We start from the raw sequence: 18,857 nt of genomic DNA on the forward strand, positions 1-18,857 counted from the left end.
CATGGCAGAATCCACAGAGACCTGCAGATTATTTCTGTCAAGACTTCTGCAGAAAGCAGCTCAGTTGCCCATGTTTCCCACTGCCAAGATGGCTGCAGCACAAAATAATTGATGCCATTTAAGCAAGTGCATTGTTCAAAATAAAAAAAGCAAATCTCCATATAATCAGAAAATAACACTGACTGTGAAGGTTGCTATTTGGATTTGCAAAATGCTGGTCTGTTTCCTCCTTGTGTCCAAAAGGTCTTGCTGCTTCTCTGTATTGGGTGCAATGGTTCAGTTCACACATAGTGTTAAATGAGGGTTTAGCATTACAAAGGAGGAAAGGGGAGCTTGGGAACCTGAGCTTCACTGTGGCTTGTCCACATTACTGGCAAATACAGCCAGTGTGTCTTCCAGGAACACTGGGCAGCTGATCATTGTAGCTGATTGCAACATTGTAGGAGTGTAGGTGATTGCTACATTGTAGGAGTGCTACTGAGATTGCTTCCCCTGGAAATGCGAAAAACCATTAATATGTGCAGATTTTGTTCAATTTTGTTCAATAAAATAGTATCTATTTCTTAAGCGTTGAAATTAGAACTTGAAATTGGAGGGATATTGTTCTTCAAAATCGACATTAATCACAGCCCCTTCCTAATTTTCCTGAATGCATTATGCTGCTGAATGCCAGTACTGTACCTCACAACTACTAATATATATTTTCCTGCAGTGAATTATTTTTGTAAGCTATGAAGGCTTGTGATAGGTTATAGGAGGGAAATAGGTTATGGGAGGGAAATGAGAATAGTAAGTGACAAAATGGAGATGGGGACAGGTGTCATGAAAATGATGGGATACATTATTTTTTAATTTCTTTGAAAATGTATATTTAAATCTAGATTTTCAAGATAGGTTACAAAAGAGAGCCATAAAACAAAAATAAAACAGATCAAAAACATTAGATATAAAAGCAATTATAGTAACAGTAAAAATACAAAAATACAAACTTTTAAAAAAAAATTGTCTAAAACATGGCTCTCTGGGCAGCCCAGTCCAATGTGCGGCATATAAATAATAAGATGATTATTATTATTATTATGCAAGCCTACAGAGTGGCAGGGATATGTAGAGAAGGAGCTCTGCTGCCAGACGTAACAAACAGGTAGGTTTCTGTGGAAGGAAGTGATCACTTAGGTGCAAATGTGAAAAGCTTTTATGCAGCTGGAGATTAAAATCAGTTTGAATTTCACTCAGAAATGAACAGGAAGCGACTGCAAGATATGATCTGACTGACCAGGTCAGCAATCTTGTTGCTGAAATAGGGAAAGTGTGTGTAGAAATGCAAATACTGAAAATAAAATACAAAAATGTGTTATGTTAGGGGAAATTACTTTGCATAAATGTGTACATTAGTTGAAACTGCATATAATAACAAATAACAACACCCTAGTGGTCCCAGGCCCTAAGGAAGTTAGATTGGCTTCAACCAGAGCCAGGGCCTTTTCAACTCTGGCTCCGGCCTGGTGGAACGCTCTGCCTCATGAGACCAGGGCCCTGCAGGATCTGATTTCTTTCCGCAGGGCCTGTAAGACAGAGTTGTTCCGCCTGGCCTTTGGCTTGGAGCCAATTTGATTCCCTCCCTCTCTCTTTTTTCCTTTCTTTTCCTTCTCCTCCTGCGATGAGGCTACATTTTAATATTTTAATGTTCCATTATTTTAATGTTGTATTTTATTTTTGTTTTTAAGTTGTAATCATTCATCTTGTTTTTATTATTGCTTGTAAGCTGCTCTGAGCCCGGCCTTGGCTGGGGAGGGCGGGGTATAAATAAAAAATTATTATTATTATTATTATTATTATTATTATTATTATTATTATATATAAGAATATGTTTATTAAGAGTAATCTTTATATTTTCCATTCAAACTAGCATGTTAGGAAGAAGATTTTAGGCAAATGAGTTATACTTCGTAGAAGAAATTGTCCTGGAATCTCTGCCTAAAAAGGCAAATGCAAGATGAAATGATTATATTGATCAGAAAATAAAGCAATTGCATGTTTGGAAGATTGATTTAATATTTCTTTCTATCTCTTTTTGCATTCTCTCTCTCATTGGTACTAAAAATTGTAACATAGATAAGTTTTTTCCTTGATTTTTTCCAATGTGCTTTTCAGATATGAAGGAATAACCAAGACTTGGTCCTGTAATGTTAACAGTAGAACAGGCACTGCCTACTTCATAACATAACCCTTTAGAAAAATTACAGGCACAAACTGAATCCTGTGTTGTTTTTATCTCTTTTTTTGTAGAAAAAAAGAATTCTAAAGGGCTCAATTGAACTATCAAAGATAAAGTGTGTAGAAATTGTGAAAAGTGATATAACAATTCCATGTCACTATAAATACCCTTTCCAGGTAAGTGAAAGTTTGTGACTCTGGGCCAGCTGTCCTATTAGGCAGAGTGATGAAGCCACATCAGGCATGAAAGGGTAGCAAATACTTAGATATTTAATTCATTTTTGCTTCCAGAGAGAAGCAAAAGAGGTGGAGTTTTCTATTTTAGATGACAAATAACTTTGCTTGCCTTAAATTGCCTTTCACCTTGACTTTGCCTGGGGTGGGGTGGAGGGCGATTGGCTAAGCCTCAGGAAGCAAGGTGTCTTCTTGGTCCAGCCCTATCATTTCCATAACCTAAGCTGGGCTAAATCAACCAGTTTGACAAGTACCAGAGTCAGAGAGACTTTTCTGTAGCCAACAGTGCCCAGACTGTGGAGCTTCTTCCCTGAGGGGATTCGTTAATCCTCAATTTTTCACTTTTAAACGTATCTGGGAAATGTTTATTTTCCTATTTCTTAACTGCACAAGAACGAATTTGGGTATCTGGAGGGAAATTCAGCATTAGGAAAAACTCAGTCGGCTTTCCTTTTCTAAAAGACAATTCCTAACCCTTTCTGCAGCAGTTAGCTTTGGAGCTACATGCAGATTAGAGTAACATGGGTGATTTATTTGAGTCAGGCAACTGGAGATAATTTGGCAAATAATTGAATTATTTATTTCTGCTACAGATATATATATAGATAGATGTTAGATGATAGATGATAGATGATATGATAGATATTAGATGATAGATGATAGATGATAGATAGATAGATGATAGATAGATAGATAGATGATAGATAGATAGATAGATAGATGATAGATAGATGATAAGATAGATAGATATCCATGCCATATTTTGGCTTTTAAGTACTTTTAAGTACTTATGTCAGAAGTAAGTTATTTTCCTATTGGCCTGGAATTTATTCTATGCACCTTTTTTCATGTTGTAGATTTTTCATGACAACTATCTGCTGTACGTCTTTGCTCCCAGCCAAGCGAGCTGTCAGAAATGGGTGCTGGCTCTGAAAGAAGGTAGATCACAGTGTAAACTCTCGGGTCAATAAATATTCCAAGAGCAGGATCAAAACTATTGTTGTAGCATAAACCTTAATGACTCAGAGTCCACTTGAACCACTTTCACATATGCTGCCAATACTGCATGTCTACTATTGAGTTCCTTTTGAGTGCAATCGTCCTGTTGAGTTCCATGGGATTTACTCCCCAGTAAAGTATGAGCACAACTGCCTCCTGAAATGCTTATAAGCCTCTCTCCTGCTGTCAGCATACATATATAAAAGACAGAAATGCTGCTACAAAAACCTTTGTATAATATTTTTTTGATTGATTGATGGGCATGCAGGAAGGCAATTTCTGCTTCAGCTCGTATGCTGTCTTTCTGTCACTTTTAAGCTGAATTGTGAGTTGCTGGCACTCTGGACTGAACCATTTCAGACTGCAAATGAGGGGTCATATCTTTTTGTTTGTCCCCCAGTGTGGGCAAAAGCACCGAAGCTTCCTTCACATAGTAAATACGTAAACACAACAGCAAGAACACATTCCCCCATATGCTAGGGACTATCACTGAAATGGTATAAAAATACCTAGAGTAAATAATTTTCTGTCCATGCTAGGGACTTTTGACATAGGGAAACATATTATTATTATTTTTTAAATGCAACAACCACGATCCCCACATTGGTAATTTAAAATAGTGCAGTCTGGAATCTGTTGCTTCACTCCATGTAACATAGCTGTTACATATTCAGTAATCCAGCTGTATTTCTTTTGGAAATTTGGCCTAGCCAAAGAAGAGAAATTATTGTATCTCTGCTGGCTGGCCACTTCCAATTGTAGCCCACAATGATGGGATGGACCAGATGTGCCCCTCTGCATGTGGAATGTAATTTTCAGCTACACTGAGCCTTCTGTCACACCTTCTCCTTCCCACTCACTGGCAGTTTATATGGGAGGTACTATAACAGCATTTTTCATCAGAACGCCACGTAACGATAAAGATTGTTAGCCGTTGTCAAGATGGATAGGCTGGGGAAATTTGACACAATCTTAATTTTTCCATCCGACTTTTTCCAGAAACTAGGAACAACAACAATTTGGTGGCAAAGTTTCACCCAAATTTCTGGATAGATGGGAGATGGAGATGCTGTGCTCAGGGAGAAAAACTGGCAACAGGCTGTGTGGAGTATGTTCCAGCCAATACTGGTATGTAATTCATTCCAAGTGTCTTCATCCCTTCTGAATCAGTACTGAATTGATGATTTACCCTGATGTATGATGCTTTAATTTAGATGAGATATCAAGCAAGCACCTGGTCACCTTTGACAGTTGATATCCCATGCCATGTTTAGTGCTCCCTTGTGTTTAATTAAGTCTTCGCTCACACACATAAAGCTTATTGCAAGCTGTCTGTGTTCTGTGGTTTGACTCACTCACTTGAGTGATCTGTTTATGCTATTGTTTGAACCCCTGGCATAGATTTACTGGTTGTCCTTGGCACTAGAGGTCCACAGCCTCAGTGTTGTCCATCTGCAAAATGGCTACATGTTATATGGAATGTCTTCTAAATCCTTTGTTCTTTAATAATTAGTTGCATGGTTGTATGCTCCGTATAGTATGCAGCTGGCTTTGGCTGCTTGAGTTCTCTGCTCCACTTGTAGTTTTATTTATTGCTTTGACACAAGGGTGGGGTTTCCCCCCTTCATTTTGATGGCTTTAGAACCTCAGGCCCTGGGGCCAAATGCAGCCCTTACACCTATTTGTCTGGCCCTCAGGACTTCCCCCGAGGCCACCCCACTCACTGGCTCTGCACTACACCCTCCTTTAGCCTGGCTGGAATGACTTCTTGAACTGTGATATCTCTCGTTTGCATGGATGGAAAGATGGGTAGGAGTGTGTAGAAACCTCTGACGTGTGTGGCTGCTGTACAAAAGGAAGAGTCATAGAACTCTAGATTTGGAAGGGACCACAAAGGTCATCTAGTCCAACCCCCTGCAATGCAGGAATGTTTTACCCAATGTGGGGCTTGAACCCACGACCCTGAGATTAAGATACTGATTTGCCCTGCCCACTTTCCCCTCTAGCCCTTCTGGAGGAAAAGCAACCCTTGGGCTGAAAAAAACGTTCCCCTCCCTTGTGTTAGACAGATCAGTGATTACCCTGGTATTAACCAGTGTCAGGGTATTTGTAAGCATGTGGAATAGCCATGTCTCTGAAGTATACAGAGTATTTTCCATGGGGATTACTCCACCCTCTCTTTGCTGGATCCACTGTACATCACAGCTCCTGTTCCTTTACCGCTAAAGTCCCTGCTGCATAAAGCTCTGCCTAGTTACTGCTGGGCTGTCCAATGGGAAGAAGCAACAAGCCCCATCCCTTGGCGTTGATACCAAGTCGGACCTGTTGGAGCCAAGAAGTGAGGCCAGGAAGGCTTAACACTTCTTGGGCTTACTTGTTATCTGAGGGCCTTCTGGCGGTTCCCTCATTGCAAGGTGAGGTTACAGGGGACCAGGCAGAGGGCCTTCTCAGTAGTGGTACCCGCCCTGTGGAACACCCTCCCATCGGATGTCAAGGAAATAAACAACTACCTGGCTTTTAGAAGACATCTGAAAGCAACCCTGTTTAGGGAAGTTTTTAATGTTTGATGTTTTAGCGTGTTTTTAATATTCTGTTGGGAGCTGTCCAGAGTGGCTGGGGAAACCCAGCCAGATGGGCTGGGTATAAATAGTTGTTGTTGTTTATTATCAGTGTTCACCCAGCTTTACCTTTCAGGTGTCGGCAGCCTTAGTAAGTGGGCAGTGTGTTTCATACAGCAATGCTCATGTTTAACGTAACTTCATAACAGCACTGTATAAATGTGTGACTGCCATTGTGGAGGAATGGAAACTTGGTCCAAAAGTGGGGAGAATAGTGAATGCCATTAAAATTTATAGTTTTGGGAGTGGTTAATATGAACCTCAGAGACAGAACTTGCAGGTTTGCTTTGGGCCGGTTCAAATGAAGGTTTGCTATAATATGATTGTAAGAAAGTACTACTTCAGGTCTGCTTGCCTGAAGCCTCTGGCCGTGTGGTTAATTAACCATTCTTCCCCATGCCCATGCCCAGTCTCTGAGCCACTGCAAAGTGTGGTGAAAGTTGCTTCATTGCAGGAACAGAAACTGCAGAGCAACCAACTCTCTGTGTGAAAACAGAGCCACCCTGTGGCTGTTTGAATTTGCCCAGATTTGTAGAATTATGATAGTTCTTTCTACTTTCAGAGAAGGTTTGAAAAAGGGCAGCCACCCCCTGTGAGGAAAGGTTGCAGTGTTTGGGACTGTTTTGCTTAGAGAGAAGGCGAGTAAAAGGCGGCAGGACGAAAGTTTATAAAATTGTACATGGTACAGAGAAAGTGGGTAGATCGAAGTTTTTCATCCTCTCTCATAACACTAGGAATGGACATTCAAAGAAGTTGAATGTTAAAAGATTCAGAACAGATAAAAGAAACCACTGCTTCACACATTGCTTAGCTAAACTATGGAGCTTTCTCCCACAGGAAGCAGGGATGGCCACCAACTTGGATGGCTTTTAAAAAGGGTTAAATTCATGGGGAACAAGGTTATTGGCAGCTACTAGCCGCTTTGGCTATGTTCTGCCACCACAGTCAGCGGCATTATACCTCTGAATACCAGTTTCTGGGAACGGCAGGTAAGTAGAGTGCTGTTGGGCACCCCACAGGCATCTGGTTGGTCACTGTAAGAGCAGGATGTAGGACAAGATGGGCCTCTGGCCTGATCCAGCAGGCTTGTCTTTTGTTCTTTATGCTTTGTTCTAAACATGAATCATATTGTTGGTAAGCTTTTCTTTTTCTTTTTCTAGTCTCCAAGAAACCTCTTCCCCCAACTCCAGAGGATAACTGGGTGAGTGTAAAGAAATGGCACAGGCATAGTGATGAAGTGCAACATTGTTAAAATTCAAATATGTTTAGATATTTCTATAATATTTGCATGTATCCAAAGGAGCACCTCTATATCTATATCTGTATCTATACCTATATCTATATATCTATATATCTCTATCTGTATCTCTGTCTCTATCTGTATCTAATTCTATATCTAATATATCTATATCTATATCTATATCTATATCTATATCACTATATATCTCTATCTCTATCTCTATCTCTATATCCATATCTATATCTAATCTATCATTTATCTATCATCTATCTATCATCCATTCATACTTTTCTGTCTATAAGACGCCCCCATGTATAAGGACCCCCCCCCCTATTTTTGAGGACTCAGTTTTAAGAAAATGAGGGGAGATGGCCCAAAGTTGTTGAGCTTCTCCCCCCATGCAGCTGTGGGCAGGAAACACTCCCCAGATCATTTATCGCTCACTGCAGCACCGAGGAAAGTTGCGCTCCTGCCAACTGGCTGGCTGGCAGATGTGCCGCTTCCCCCCCCCCCCATGCAACTACCCGTGTATTGGACGACCCCAGTTTTTTGACACAATTTTTTAGTAAAAAAAAATCTCGTCTAATACACGGAAAAATACTGTATGCTCTTGTCTCGTAATCATTTTTAAATAGTAATTTTGGTTGTGTCTTTGGGAAAATATAGTAAGGGTCCTTCTTCCCATGTACAATGGTACCTCTGGTTGCGAACGGGATCTGTTCCGGAGGCCCGTTCGCAACCTGAAAGGAGCGCAACCCACGTCTGCGCAGGTCGCAATTTGCTGCTTCTGTGCATGAGCGTAACATTATTTTGTGCGTCTGTGCATGCGCAAGCGGCAAAACCCAGAAATAGCCCTTTCCGGTACTTCCGGGTCACCGCGGGACACAACCTGAAATCGCTCAACCTGAAGCAAACGTTACATGAGGTATGAGTATATAGCTTTGAAGTGCAGTATTTCATAGTTTGGGATTTAAGTACTGTATACAGTTCTTTCAAATCTACAAATCATGCATACGTGCAGAAGACTGTTGTGTGTCTCCAGTGCATGTATGATGTAACGTGAGTCGCAGGTGTTTTAATATTATTTTCATATGCTTAATCTGGGCAATCTTTCCATCCTAAAATGGGAATGGAAAGATTGTGAGTATTGACTGGGTTCACACATGAAGTCCAACTTTGGTTCAGCTGTCTCCAAACTAACCACCAGCTGTAACCAAGGTTTGCCCTACAGTTTACAGCTTGTGCTTTGCCTGAGAGAACTAAACCATGAGTCTTATGTCAGTGTAGCGCAGCAGCAAAACGACAGGGGAGGAGTGAAGTGGCACAGTCTTATCTTCTAGAGCCCACACATGCAAGTGAGCTCACACATTTAAGTGTGACATGCAAGCTAGAACACTGGGTAAACATACAGATGTATTTCTTGTAGTTAATTTCGCATATTTAATGTGGCTCATTCGAGGGTTTTTTTGTTATTTCTGTACAGAGATTATTTGCAGAGTCCAAGGAATCTCCAGTAATAGCCATTTATGACTACAGTGCACAGAATCCTCAGGAGCTGGAACTACGGTGCAATGAAGAATACCATGTTATTGATAACTCTGAGGTCCACTGGTGGTTGGTTCAGGATAGAAATGGGTAGGTAGGCCATTTGCTTGGAGTTTCTCTTCTATTTTTAATTGCAGACACAGAATTAATAGCTACACAGCTTTCTCAGACTGTACTGCTTCCTGCTCAGATTGATGGTTACTGGACTCCATCTATAAATATAGTTTGGAAGCTTATCCTCTGTTACCAGTAATAGCCCTTTCTAAAGGAGAGTTTAAAAGGCATAGTGCTATTATAAACCTTTTAAATTCATGTATACTTTGGGTGGAAGATGCCTGGGTTTCTAGTGTACTAATATTAGAGCATTCTGTTTTTAACAGGCATGAAGGATATGTACCAAGCAGCTACGTGGTAGAAAAATCACCAGAAAATCTGCAAATATATGAGTAAGATTGTTTTTCCTCTTTAGCTACAACATTGGCTTGAATCCCAGCTAGCCACAAATGGAAGAGTTGATTCCATTTGCAGAGGGAATTGGGATCTAGCATAGTAGAAGGCACCCTGGGGTACAGGGATGAGGCTGAACCTTTCAACAATCTCTTCTTTCCCCGCACTGTGTCTCAGCCTCCAGAGGTTCCCCAAAGCCCCTAAAGCATATTTTTAAGGGTACAGGGTACAGGTGAAAATACATGAAAGGCTACTGACTTCTTTCTGCTGATGTGAGCGTCTTGCTGCTGATGGGACACTCCTGCTGGCAAACGCTTAAATAGATCTAAGGCCAAGCGATTATTACTACCAAGGGGGTGAGAATTCAGTTAAGTAGATTTAAAAAAAACAAAAACCTTCCAAATGAAGGTGTAAATTTGTTTCAGGTTTGGGAGGGTTCAACTGATAGACAGGATTGTGGAACTAGTGAAAGGGGATATTATCTGTTGAAGGGGCAGAAAGCTATTTCAAGGAATATTTAGTCTGCTGAATTGTGGAGAGTAACTCCCCTTTTCCTTTACCAGACATGGCCATAGCCATGCAGTTTTTGCATGCGCTGAACATTCAGAATCTGCTTAATTTGTAATGATGAATGAATTCTGATTTCGTTAGTATGTTCTTCACAAATTAGCATGGATGGTAGTTCACGTGCCATTTTAAGTGCAGCATAAATACAAGAAGGTAACCCAAATAACTCCAAGACCAAGGAGTTTACAGCTAAAGCTATACAGCCTAACCTCACATTCTGGGACTTTTTGATCATTGCAGGTGGTACAACAAGAGTATCAGCAGAAGCAAGGCAGAAGCCCTGCTCAAGGAAGAGGTAAAGTGAATTCCCTATGGTGATGGTCTTTTCTTTTTCTTGGGTATATATTTTTTATGCTTTGGTTACTTTGAACATGTTGCAAAAGAGACATCTTGGGGAAATGCAATGACACTCTTAGTAGCGTCATGTACTCCTGATGTTCAACATGTCCTATAAGACATGGGCTTTTACAATGGTGGCATTGTAAATTTGGTCTGTCCACTCAGGCTTTCTCATAGGAGTAATCTAGCTATGTTTATATAGTAATTTGATCTAGTGATTTGCAATGTATTTTCTATATGTTTTAGTAATGTAATTTTATTGGGGGGAGGGTTAGGTTGTCACAATGCTACAATATTCTCCCCCCCCCCTTATGGGTAGTGCTACAGATGTTATTTTAATTAATTTAAAATAATGATTTTTAAAGTCACTATCCAATCCTCTGTCACCTGAATTGCCTGATTATTTAATTTGCTGGGTTGTAAGTAGTAATCCTTCCACCACCGGTTCCAGGCAGGTGTCTCTCCCATCCTTACCTGGCTGAACCTGGACCTTATGTTCTACCACTGAGCTACAGCCTTCCTCTAAAAAGCTGGATGAAATATAATACATTATGCTAACCAAGCATCTTTGAGGATTGGCTCTTTCATTTCTCATATTTGTACCACCTGTGTTTGTTCTTTTTAAAAGAAGCCCAAGTTCCTGCCTTAGCACCAGCACCATTATACTTTCTTCTAGGTCAGGCGGGGATGTGAATTGGGGGAATGGTGATATGGCTTCAGCCACTTAGTTTAGGGATTCTGAAGCCTCTGTTGCATCACTGTTCATCAGCTCTGATTTTCTCCTCCTTTTCAGGGTAAGGAAGGAGCCTTCATGGTGAGAGATTCAAGGCAACCTGGCACATACACGGTCTCAGTTTTCACAAAGGCTTTGAGGCAAGTCAAATCCCAGTGGATGTTTGCCGTGGTTCTGTTATTTGGGTTTTTGTTTCTTGTGTTTTGTAAAAGGAAATAACAATATTGATTTTAAAAACTGATAGTCTCTTTAAATATTTTGACAAGCATGACAGCTTTCTGTTTTCTTCTCTTCCTCCCAAAACATGTGTTTGAACTGTAATAAAAATGGGAACATTATTCCCTGAAAATGTCACGGCAGAAATCTTGATGCACAGTGTTGTGTCAGTTGTAAATTCCTGCATTTATTTCACATGACAGATTGGCTAAATATATATTTATATTTACAAATCAGTAAATGTAAATTTGATCACACTAAATTAACAGGTCCAGAGAGTGGCCTTTTCTGCAGTGGCTCCCTGTTTGTGGAATGCTCTCTCCAGGCTGGTTTGCCTGGCACCTTCATTATATATCTTTAGGTGCCAGATGAAAACATTCTTCTTCAACCAGGGCTTTGGTTGATTAATATCCCATGGCATTTTAAATGAGGGGTTTTTTTTGGGGGGGGGGATATTGTTTAGTTTTGTTTTTGTTATAACTATTTATTTTGTGCTTTTATCATGGGGTGTTTTTTTGTGAACTGCCCTGAGATCTTCAGATGAAGGGCAGGATATAAATTTAATTAATATAACAATAATGATTATAATTTTATTATTTGTACCCTGTCCATCTGGCAATAATAATGTTGAATCGTTTAACAAGGTGTCAAACATATCTGTCCCCAGACTTTCCAAAGTGTGACCTTCTAAAGGTGCTCTTTGTAATTGTTGTTTAAAGAGAAAGAATAGAAGGGTTTCTTTTCACTACCTTTTTAAAAAGTAGAGGCTCCTAGAGTCAAATAAGTGTTTTTTTGTTTGTGTGTGTGTGTATGTGTATGCGTCTGTGTCTGTGTTTTCCACTTCATATCTACAGTATGTGCCCAAAGTTTCATTGATGCTTGGTAATTCTAGTTTGTTTTTTAGCTGCTTCTATACTGTTTTGAAAGGAACCTTATTTGTTTGTTTTCTCTATTTAAGCAACGAGAACAACCCTGTTATAAAACATTATCACATCAAGGAGACAAGCGACATCCCCAGGAGATACTACTTGGCAGAGAAGCATGTTTTTGATTGTATCCCGGAACTGATCACCTATCACCAGCACAATGCAGGAGGTATGTCCAGGCAAGAACAGGAGAAACAGCTTTGAAATGATCTGAAGATGTTGGGATTTTTTAATACATTTTTTAAAGTTGCTCTGTAAATCAAAGTTCAGTTCAGCTGTTTTTAAACATGAGTGGTTGGTTTGCAGATGCAACAGTGCCTCTGCAGAGTCTTGGTGTCAGCAGTGGGGAGTTTGGATTGCTCTGTTAATTGAACTTAGTTCTCATAACTGAATTCACACAAATTTCAATGGGAAATAAGTTCAACTAACTTATCCAGCCCTGTGTAAATTACCTGTGTTTCTGATTATCTGAATGATTGTAAGTTATACCTTGTCTCTTATATTTGCCACTCTGGGCCCAAACTTTATACTGACAGAGCTTCATAGAACTTCCTTGGGATGTAACTTCTCTATGAATCATAGTCCTAGACATATTCAAACATATTATGTGAAATGTGGCTGTCATCTATCTCCTTAGTCTCCATTAACTCTTGGCTCCGTGGCCCATCTCTTTTCCACTCCTTCCAACAATAAGCAGTCAATGTCACCTTTTCCTCCAATTCATGTATATATATTTCCCATCATGCAGGTCTTGTTACTCGTTTGAGGTATGCTGTTTGCTCCTGGAGAGAAAAGGCTCCTGTTACTGCTGGCCTAAGCTATGGTGAGGAGACTGCATTGACTTGATTGTGTTTTTATTCTTTAGTTATATTCATTTGGCATAATGGTTCCACTTGTCTAAATGACATGTGCTATGACTCTATAGAAGTTAATGTTGCATCCATTTTTACTGAGAACAGGCTCACATCAATGAATGGATCAAGTAGAAATGTATTTTTTAGCAAAAACAACAGAACCTCATAGTATCTTAAATACTAAGGGTGAAATTCAATGGAACGCTCAGTGCAAACATTTCTGCTTGTCCAATAGAACAATTTCCCCTTTCCTCCATCTGTATTCTGTTTTGAGGTTTCCCTGAATGCCCCCCAAGCAGATTTGGGGAGTGCATGGGGGCAACGGGGGGGGGGCGAGCGTTTAAAACAAAATGTGTATGATGGTGCAGTCTAATGGGGAACTGATGAATTACTATAAGAAACTAACCACGTTCCATTATTATCAAGATTAAATTGTCAAAATTTGAATGAAACTTCTCAAACCCTTAAAAACTATTATCATAGCTGGGGGTATTGTAAAAGGCCTAGTACTGCTGCACTCCTTTTCTTCCATAAAGCACTACACAGGCTTGAAAGTGTTCTTCTGCTGCCTTATCCTAGGAAAATGGATGATTAATCCTCAGGAACTGACATTTGAGCAGGAGATTGGCCTTGGCCAGTTTGGGGTGGTTCATCTTGGTTACTGGCTGGGCCGGATGAAAGTGGCCATAAAAACCATTCGCACAGGAGCCATGTCAGAAGAAGACTTCATTGAGGAGGCCCAAGTCATGATGTAAGCAATCCTGCCAAAGTCCAATACCAGTCAAGTTCCATTACATTGTGTCAAGCCTTTAGAATGATGTCAGGTGAACCCAATGTCGTGTAAAACAGAGACACCATTTCCTAGTATATGAACTGAATGGCAGCATGACTTTTTATCTCTTAGTGCAACCTTCACTAATGTCCAGTTTTGGACAATCTCTATAACCAGAATTAAAATGTACCGAACGTTGTGCTTCAAATACAGGCTGAAAAGTTGTGGGACATATGAGTGCTGTGTAAGGTTCTCTTTGTCCCCTGTACTTTGGTGGAATTAGTCTTTACTGGAACAATAAAAGCTAACCACTGAATTTCATTTTTTATCTATGTGCAGACATATGCACAAATAAATATTAATGAAGTCATGATGCTTGGAGGCTACTTAGTGCAGTCCTATATATCTACTCAGAAATTTGATGGGAGTTATTTCCAGTCCCAGCTAAGGCTATAATTTCAGCCTGAGTTTCTGGTTGATGATGGATCTTTATGTTGTCCTTTTAAACACTGGGCAGTTCTAGAGGGATAAGGAATCTAAAGCTGGCATACAACAGGCTATTTTTACAGCCGTCTTTGCTTGGCTCAGCGATTCTTCCTTTTACGATTCTATGAATTTTTGCTTTTGTTTTGAGGTAATATTTCTCTAGACACGACAACAAACATGAAAAATGTGGCCTCAATTGTTTTAAAGCTTCAAGAAAATATTTTCGATTTTAAAAAGCAGTAATTTGAATCAATATGAAGATGGGGTAAAATGCTGTTTCCACTGGGACTTTGGATGCTGCACAATCTTTCCTAATGATGAAGTTGGAAATGAAAGATTGACTTTGATGTCACTGGTGCTATACTCAAAGGAAAGGCATAAATTTCGCTTTTTATAGCTCCTTCAATAAAAATCCCTATTGTATTAATATCTGATGCTTATTTTCATAAAGACACAAAGCAAGCTCAGGTTGTTGGGGAAACTGCATGAGCATTTATTATACACATTCTGAAGTATTTAAATGCATTGCGTATGTGAAGAGTATTTAAACTACGTTCAGCAAGGCTGTTGCTTAGCAGAAAATAGGGGAAATGTCAATTACATTTTGTTTATATGTCCAAGCAGTGCAGAATCCATCTTACTTTTCAAGAGATTCATACAATGATGAGAGAAATCTAATATGAAATTTTCCAGGACCGTCAATTTTGTGTGTATACCATTCCTGGGTCTGGCTTTCTTCTTTCACATTGATTTTCTGGCTCTTTTCTTAAATTTCCGGCCCATATATCAGCTTCTGCAAAGGACTTCACATGACTACACTGATTTCTCCTCCTATATCAACAGGAAGCTCTCCCACCCCAAATTAGTCCAGCTGCATGGGATATGCATGCAACAAGCTCCTATGTGCCTAGTGTTTGAATTCATGGAGCATGGATGTTTGGCTGATTATCTAAAGAGGCAGCGAGGGAGTTTCTCAAAGGAAGAGCTCCTTGGAATGTGCCAAGATGTGTGTGAAGGAATGACTTATTTGGAACAAGCGTCTGTCATCCACAGAGACTTGGTATGTCTGGGTCATGTCCATCTGTACCTCTTGTAAAGAAATTAGCAGCTCTTAAATTAAGAAGGAAGTGAAATTATCACCACTTACAAACCATAATTTAAATAATTGGGACTGTAACAAATAATCTTCCATTTCAGTATGTGAGCCAAAATAGTGGTTGTGGGGCCATTGCGTGGACAGGCGGAGTCCCCAGATCCTGCACGGTCCCCCCGTCATGTGGAATAACGACTCAAGACAACGTGCTATGGGATTAAATTGGCCACAACTTTATTAAATTTCAAATGTGGGTAGACCTTGGCTCAGGCATTGGGCGTTCTCCCTCCCCAGTCCCCAGCCGGGGACCTAGGGAGCATCAGGGTTATCCAGTGTGGGGGGGGGGGATGGGCCGGCTCTGGAGAACATGTTCAAGCAGAGATAGCCGCCCCCGTAACGCCGCCGCCGCAGGGGAGAGCAATGACTACCTTTCGGCGTACGGTCAAAGCCTCCCTTCAGAAAACCCCTTTAACGGGGAACCCTGGTATCGCCGCCGCAAAGAGGAAGATGGACGAAAGGATTCCGCCCAAGGCCTGATACCGCCAAAGTTGTGACGTTTTGCTACGGGAAAGGCGAAACCTGCCAATGCAGGGAAATTCCTTTCCGGCCCTTTAACAGCGACCTTAACGTAGCAGCACCCGCATACCTGTGAAGAAAAGTTAACCTGCAAAACCTGTGAGGAAAATTAACCTGCAAAATAAGACATTGACTGAGGGTGGGTAGGGTAGGAGAAGCTCTGGAGCCAAGTGAGACTTCCCAGGTAAGATCCTCCCTCCTTTGTGTGGGCAGGTAATCTCTCCCCTACCTGGCCTGGTCTCCTTGGCAACTCTTCCCCCAGGTGGGATTGGACAACTGACTGAGGTAGGCGGAGACCTCCAGGTATCGCACCTGAGGGAAGGCAAAGCCTATGCTGTTGGAGCCGCTCCAGATCTAGGTGCTGCACGTGTCCACGCAAAGGGCGCCCCCCCGTTTTAAGCAGGGAGCGGTCATTATAGTTATTTCCTGAAAAATCCTTTTATTGACAGAATATTTACTATTTTAGGCGACCCACCCCCCATCTTCAAATGCTATTGTTTCCCTACCTGCTGAGGCTCTGGTCCATTGTCCTTGTCGAGTTTTTCCACAGACTGGCCAGTCACATGGACGATCCCAGCCAACTGGAAATCGCATGCTAAATGGGATTATATCACATCACTATGTAGCCAATTATATTTTGCTACATGAAGATATTAGTGAGGGAACACAGTCTGCTGAGAATGAGGGCAAACCTACATGGATCAAACATATTCATGAACCCAGCCAATCAGATTTGACCATGTGATTATGTCATTGAGTGAAGAAGACAGACTAATCTGATTAAAAGAGGAGGAGCAAGTCTGAGATATGTAAATGAATATGCAAACATTTTCACAACCTCTGTGCAAAAATGCTCAAAGGTGTCGGATGTACTTTTCAACACAGCTAAAATTGCTCTTGAGAAATAATGTGTTGTTTCAGTTCAGCCCTACTAATACTTTCTTTTTCTCCATTCTACACAGGCTGCTCGGAATTGCTTGGTAGGAGAATTCCAGGTTGTCAAAGTGTCAGATTTTGGAATGTCACGGTAATTTGAACCTTGTATGCATACTGGACGAGTAGAATTCCACTAAAGTTTCCCCCTCCTTTTGAAATGTGTCCAGCAGCTACTTCATTGTTGTGGCAAAATATACATTTAGTCTGGAGCTCATAGTTGTCCTGTTCTTGCTGAAACTTCCTCTAGCTGTTCCCTCCTTTGACAATTTTTTTTTTTAATGTGAACTCAAATTGCTGGAGGCAAGTGATTTACACACTTGATTTCTTTTGCCCCATTGTCATTTCCAATCAAACAGTTTGAGCCATTGTGAGAACCTATAAAAACTAAGAACAAAGAAAATAATGAGATGTCTCTATCATAGCACATTCAACCCTCTGGAAAAGAAATCCCATCAACTGTTAAACCACTGTCATCACCTGCTGTTTTCCAGGCATCCTTTCACCAGTTGCTAGTTAACCGCACTGTTGAAATGGTTGGCAGTATCTGATAATATGGAACCAGAGGCAGTGAACCATTTGGATTAGCTTCCAGTCTGGACCAGGACATATTATCCTCTTACACCAGTAATCATGTATTATGAGGAGGATGTTATGTTAGCATAGGGCACAATATTTATTATTATTATTAATTCAATTTATATATCACCATCACAAGATCTTAGGGTGGTTCACAGAATAAAATCCAAGATATAAACACAAGTAAATAACTCAAACTAAAACAGTAACTCCCCCCCCCCAAAAACCCCCGATACTTGCCCACAATATTGTATGAGATCCTGAGAACTGATTCTTATGCTTGCAATGTATGCATTCTGCCATGGAGCTGCAACCTTTCCCTGTGTACAATGGTGTTTGTGTAATGTGGACCCTGGAATCATTCAAATGGGTTGTGGCCTTAAACACGTTGCTCTGTTTTAGATACGTCCTTGATGATCAATATACCAGCTCCATGGGCACCAAATTCCCCATCAAATGGTCAGCACCAGAGGTTTTCTCCTATAGTCGGTATAGTACCAGATCTGATGTATGGTCATTCGGTAAGAGCCTTTAATCTTAAAATTCCCATTCACTTAATTACTTCATTACTTCTTCTTGAAAAGACCTTCCATTGTTAATCCTTTCTATATAAGAAGTTCCAGCCTCGTCCTCATATCCCTTTTGTGTAAAAAGGCTTACATTATTATTATTTAAATGTAATATGTTTTAAACCATATTTGGCTTAACATTTCCTATAGATGGGGAGGGGGGGATTGCAGGCGCCAGCATGGTCTGTGACTTATTATTAATTTGCATAGCATGGTTTGCATAAGAGGATTCTTCTGTCAAGTCATGGCATCGTGCTTCTGCGAGCCTTTCCGCTTTGCTACTCCTCAATCTTTTCACATTCTCTCACATTAAACCATCCTACTGTGACCTGGATCAAAACACCCCGAGGAATCATAGAATCATAGAGTTGGAAGAGACCACAAGGACCATCGAGTCCAACCCCCTGCCAAGCATGACAACTAGCCTTTACCTATGAGTGAGCACTTCAACTAAGAGTTTCGTAATTTTGCTTATTCGCCAATAAAGGATCCTGGAAGGACATCCCCTAGATTTATAAATGTTTCAAAGTGCTTGTATCATGAAGATGCTTCATGAAGAGCCGGCATTACTTAGCTGATATGAAGATGGAATTCCGCTAGAGACAGGCTAGCTCTGTGCTTTCTCCATACAGTTGTCAACTGCAATTAAGAAAATACCCTTTCCATTTTGCTTCTTTATTTTGAATTCACAATTAGTGTTTTGGGTGGTTTGTTTCTAGTCATGCAGAACAGCAACACTTGTTTAAAGTGAGTTTCACAGTTTCGATTTAACCGTGTTTTGATTCTGCAGTTGTGTTTGATTAATTAATTTTGACCCTTTTGAAAAGCAAGTTGGCAGACAGATCATAACTCCAGTGAAGAAGTTGCATTGTCTGCAACAAAGAAAAATTTAATAATTTACATGCGATCATTGT

At 40.5% G+C, this 18,857-nt stretch overlaps 1 protein-coding gene across 2 annotated transcripts in view; it reads left to right on the forward strand.

Annotated features, from left to right (window-relative positions):
* Nucleotides 1–18,857, forward strand: part of ITK (IL2 inducible T cell kinase) — a 33,538-nt gene that overhangs the window by 10,325 nt on the left and 4,356 nt on the right. For both annotated transcript variants that reach the window (XM_081901044.1, XM_081901043.1), the window contains exons 2-15: nt 2,290–2,394; nt 3,309–3,390; nt 4,450–4,578; nt 7,229–7,269; nt 8,792–8,943; nt 9,234–9,299; nt 10,108–10,162; nt 11,000–11,079; nt 12,114–12,250; nt 12,830–12,904; nt 13,515–13,686; nt 15,037–15,253; nt 16,825–16,889; nt 17,777–17,895. In XM_081901044.1, coding sequence (XP_081757170.1) covers nt 2,290–2,394; nt 3,309–3,390; nt 4,450–4,578; nt 7,229–7,269; nt 8,792–8,943; nt 9,234–9,299; nt 10,108–10,162; nt 11,000–11,079; nt 12,114–12,250; nt 12,830–12,904; nt 13,515–13,686; nt 15,037–15,253; nt 16,825–16,889; nt 17,777–17,895 — 1,495 coding nt within the window. The remainder of the gene's footprint in view (nt 1–2,289; nt 2,395–3,308; nt 3,391–4,449; nt 4,579–7,228; nt 7,270–8,791; nt 8,944–9,233; nt 9,300–10,107; nt 10,163–10,999; nt 11,080–12,113; nt 12,251–12,829; nt 12,905–13,514; nt 13,687–15,036; nt 15,254–16,824; nt 16,890–17,776; nt 17,896–18,857) is intronic.

The sequence above is a fragment of the Podarcis melisellensis genome, assembly GCF_964234715.1.
Source record: "Podarcis melisellensis genome assembly, chromosome: 2".
In the NCBI taxonomy this organism is placed as follows: domain Eukaryota; kingdom Metazoa; phylum Chordata; class Lepidosauria; order Squamata; family Lacertidae; genus Podarcis; species Podarcis melisellensis.